General features: G+C 37.0%; 1 protein-coding gene across 1 annotated transcript; it reads left to right on the top strand.

Moving 5' to 3' along the window:
- Window positions 1–1782: 1782 nt before the first annotated feature.
- LOC134718249 (uncharacterized) lies at window positions 1783–3302 on the top strand. Its single transcript, XM_063580745.1, has 2 exons — window positions 1783–2630; window positions 2948–3302. Exons 1-2 carry the CDS (start codon window positions 1783–1785, stop codon window positions 3300–3302), a joined length of 1203 nt encoding a protein of 400 aa, XP_063436815.1.
- Window positions 3303–3931: the final 629 nt, after the last annotated feature.

Here is a 3931-nt window from a genome sequence, read left to right as displayed (position 1 = left end):
CCTTCCCCCCCAAAAAAAGACAAAAGTTAATGACACTCAAAATTCAACAAATTTATATGAAAAGCGGGAACCACCTAATTGAACCAGGTCAGGTGGTTGTAATGTTTTAATAATGTCTTTTTCCATTATGAAATACTTGATTTCATCAAGAGCCCAGCTTGAACCTTTTCTTCTTAAAAAAAACTGTCCCCATACGCCAGAATCATCTATCTCAGTAACCTGAAACAGAGTTAAAAGACTTCTTATATACTATGAATTGCAAATATCCTACTTAATCAATTATCAGGTTCTCTTACAGACAAAACAGAGGTATTCCTGGGTAATATAACATGTGTATGAGTTCAGGTGGCATGTGATAAACTATCAACATTGAATTATTTATTTTTATATAAAAAGTGCCATTTTTAGTTTTATCTTAAATTATATCTAACATTAATTAAATACAAATATTTATTGAGATTATATAAAAAAGAGAAAATCATATAAAACTAAACTAAAGAAGAAAGCATGATGAATCAAATATAAATCAAGTTAAATGGTTAAAAAATCTTAAATCAAGCAACTAATGAATATATATTAACAGATTTTCAGGTTCTAAAAATACTGAAATGTCTAGTAATTTGTACCAAAAACAGTTTTTATTAAATCTTACATTAGCTGAGAAATCCATTTTACAATTGGTTACTTTAATATGGTCACCAATACAAAACCTATAAAATAATAAAATAATAAAAGATAAACATTTGGTTAATTTTTTTTAGTTGTCTATCATGTTTATCTAACATGTCTTATACATGTAAATCATTATATTTTTTTTTAATTTTTATATCATTTTTATCACTGAAACAAAAACAATCATTGAAATGTCTTGCATTCATTACATAATTTCAGCCTAATATACAAATACAAAATCATAACACAACAACATTAACATGAGTAACATAGCAGTTGCTTAATTAACAGCTGCGCTATAAGTGCATGATACACCGGTCATCTTGTGAATAAAATATAATAAATGTTTTTGTAGTAATTGTCCCTCCGGTGGATCGCTATCCTTGCCGTGGTCGGAGGGCTTGCGTGTCTCAGTGACTCCAAGAGCTATGCCAGCTGGAGCTTCGTCTCCTGATAGGGTTACCCATGCTGGACAGGTCGAAGGGTAGAGACCAGACTAAAGTGATCCGAACATCGTGAGATGCCCGATGTTTTAAATAAAATAGGCTCTCCAACCCGTTTGCCGTGGGTTGCTACCCGTGTCGGTGGTTGACGAGATCCTTGTGGATGAGGGCTATAGCCAGACTCCTTACGGTCAGAAAATACCCGGACGGACGAGACTATATTTCAATAAGCTGCTTTGGCTTCGAAATCATCTAAACGGGAGGTCGGATGGACCCGGTTCGATCAATCGGCTGGTCATGTCGAGCCCTTCAGTTAATCCTCAACAATAAGCTTTCTTGTAACAGTTTTCATAATATACACATGTATTTTAAATTAAGCTATTTATATTTTGGATAACTGAAGAAGGCGATGGCTCATGGGTCAATCAAGTGGTACGCTTTCTTTTTCGCTTGATGGATACGCTCTGCTTGAGTATACTATTCTTGGAACATCTGGTGCTTTCCGCAGTGGATCTTGGGTGCTGATTTTGAGGACCAGCTACATTATATTTGGAGCTCGTTTTCAGCATTAGCACTCGATCCCGGTTCGCCTCGGAAACACAGCATCGCCCTTGTAGGCACTCCGAGGTGGGTGGATGGCAAGAATGGTGAATCTTTCTCCTTTCATATGGCACAACAAAACAAACCCTCTAAATCAGCTTTAATACACAAGAAAAGAAAATGTGATGATTCAGAGCCCTGTCGGGAAGATGACAGTTGGCCCAGATGTATTGTAATAAAAGGAACAGAAGAAAAACCAATTTCAAAAATATCGCCCTTTGTAATTCACAAACAAATTCAAAGCGTTGCTGGTACTGTTAAAAAAGTTTCAAAAATGAGATCTGGCAATTTGTTGGTTGAATGTTCCAACAAAAGTCAATCAACAAATTTACTTACAATGTCTACAATATCAAACTTTCCTGTTTCTGCCTCTCCTCATAACAGTTTGAACAGCTGTAAGGGGATCATTCGAGACAGAAGTCAATACCTTGGTGACCTTACCGTGGAAGAAATCGGTGAGGAACTTTCAAGCCAAGGTGTAACTAATGTTATTAGATTTCAAATTAAAAAGAATGGAAATATAATCAAATTAAATACTTATCTTTTGACCTTTAGAACTCCAACTCCTCCTCCATCTATTACTTTAGGTTGCTTCGGAATCAGAGTTGACATGTTTATCCCTAACCCAATTCGATGCTTTACTTGTCAAAAGTTTGGTCATGGAAGCAAACAATGTCGTGGTAAGCAGAGATGCTTCAAGTGTTCTGACGAAGGACACGAGGGAACAAACTGTCACTCTGAATCTTCTAAATGTGTAAACTGTGGTGAATCCCATTTTTCATCGTCTAGGGACTGCCCTGTTTACCTTAAAGAAAAAAATATTATTAAAATTAAAACAGAAAGAAATATTAGTTACCCAGAAGCTAAACAGATAGCTTCTGTTTCGAATGATCTCCTTGTTTCAAACAGACCATCGTACGCCAGCAAAGTTGTCCGCTCATTCAGTCACGAGAATACACAAACTCGCATGACTTGGCCAATTGATGCGGACAATTTTAAAATGCTGCCTGTTGAAACAGAACCTACCGATAGAATATTAATTCCAAGAAAACCAATATCTTCCAAAACCAGTACTCAGTCAACTCAATCTTCCCTACAGAGCTCACTATCATCACCAAAAAAAATGAGAAAAAAAAATCAAATAAAAAAGAAACAGTAGAAATACACAATTGGAGCGGTGAATCTGTCTGGGATCTTCCCAATGACATAGATGATTCTTCCACCTCCAAAAGTCTTCCTTCATCTGCATCCAAGAAGGTATCTTCTTCGTCCAGTACACAGTCTACCAGAGCCCCATCTCCTCTTCGTTCTCAAGAAAAGAATGATGTCCAAAAGAAGCCAGGAAATACATCCTCTCAGAAGTCTTCTGATTCGAGGTCGCGGGGTAGGGGTCGAGGCGGAGTAACACCAGCTGCGCGTAGTCCTGAAGATCGACGACTCTCCTCGCACAACAGATTTTCAACACTTATCATCGAAACTGAAATGGAAACTGAAAGTGTTCCGCCACCCGAAAGATCACGATCTCAGGGTGAGCGAAATAAGAATGCTGGCAAACTCGACAGCATTCGCCCTTCTTTTAAAAAATAATGACAAATATAATCCAATGGAATTGCCGAGGTCTTAAAATAAATCTTCTCGAGTTAACACTTCTAGTTCAGTCTTTTTTACCTATTGCATTTTGTCTTCAAGAAACTCATCTAAAAGAAAGTGACAACGTATCTTTAAAAGGATACAACATGTATAGCACATTTTCTAAGGTAGATGAACGTGCTGCAGGCGGATCATCCATTTTTGTGAAGGACAACGTCATTCATAGCACAGTCCAACTCACAACGGATCTGCAAGGAGTTGCAATTCGTTTATCATTAGACAAAACAATTACATTATGTTCGATATATATTCCACCTAATTCAATTATCGATAAAGCAAAACTCAAAAACCTCACTGATCAATTACCCTCACCATTTATACTTATGGGCGACTTCAATGCCCACAATCCATTATGGGGTAGCAAGACTCATAATGCCAAAGGTAAGATCATTGAGGACTTTGTCTCTCAAGAAGGATTATGCATTTTTAATGATGGATCTAATATGTATCTTCATCCTGGAAACGGGTCTTATTCTTCTATTGATATCACTATATGCGATCCCTCTCTGCTTCTGGATTATTCATGGCGTGTTCATGATGATCTATGCGGAAGTGATCATTTTCCA

Source organism: Mytilus trossulus, chromosome 5, assembly GCF_036588685.1.
Source record: "Mytilus trossulus isolate FHL-02 chromosome 5, PNRI_Mtr1.1.1.hap1, whole genome shotgun sequence".
Classification (NCBI taxonomy): domain Eukaryota; kingdom Metazoa; phylum Mollusca; class Bivalvia; order Mytilida; family Mytilidae; genus Mytilus; species Mytilus trossulus.
Note: the sequence above shows the minus strand (reverse complement) of the source record. Positions and strands in the feature narration are given on the sequence as shown.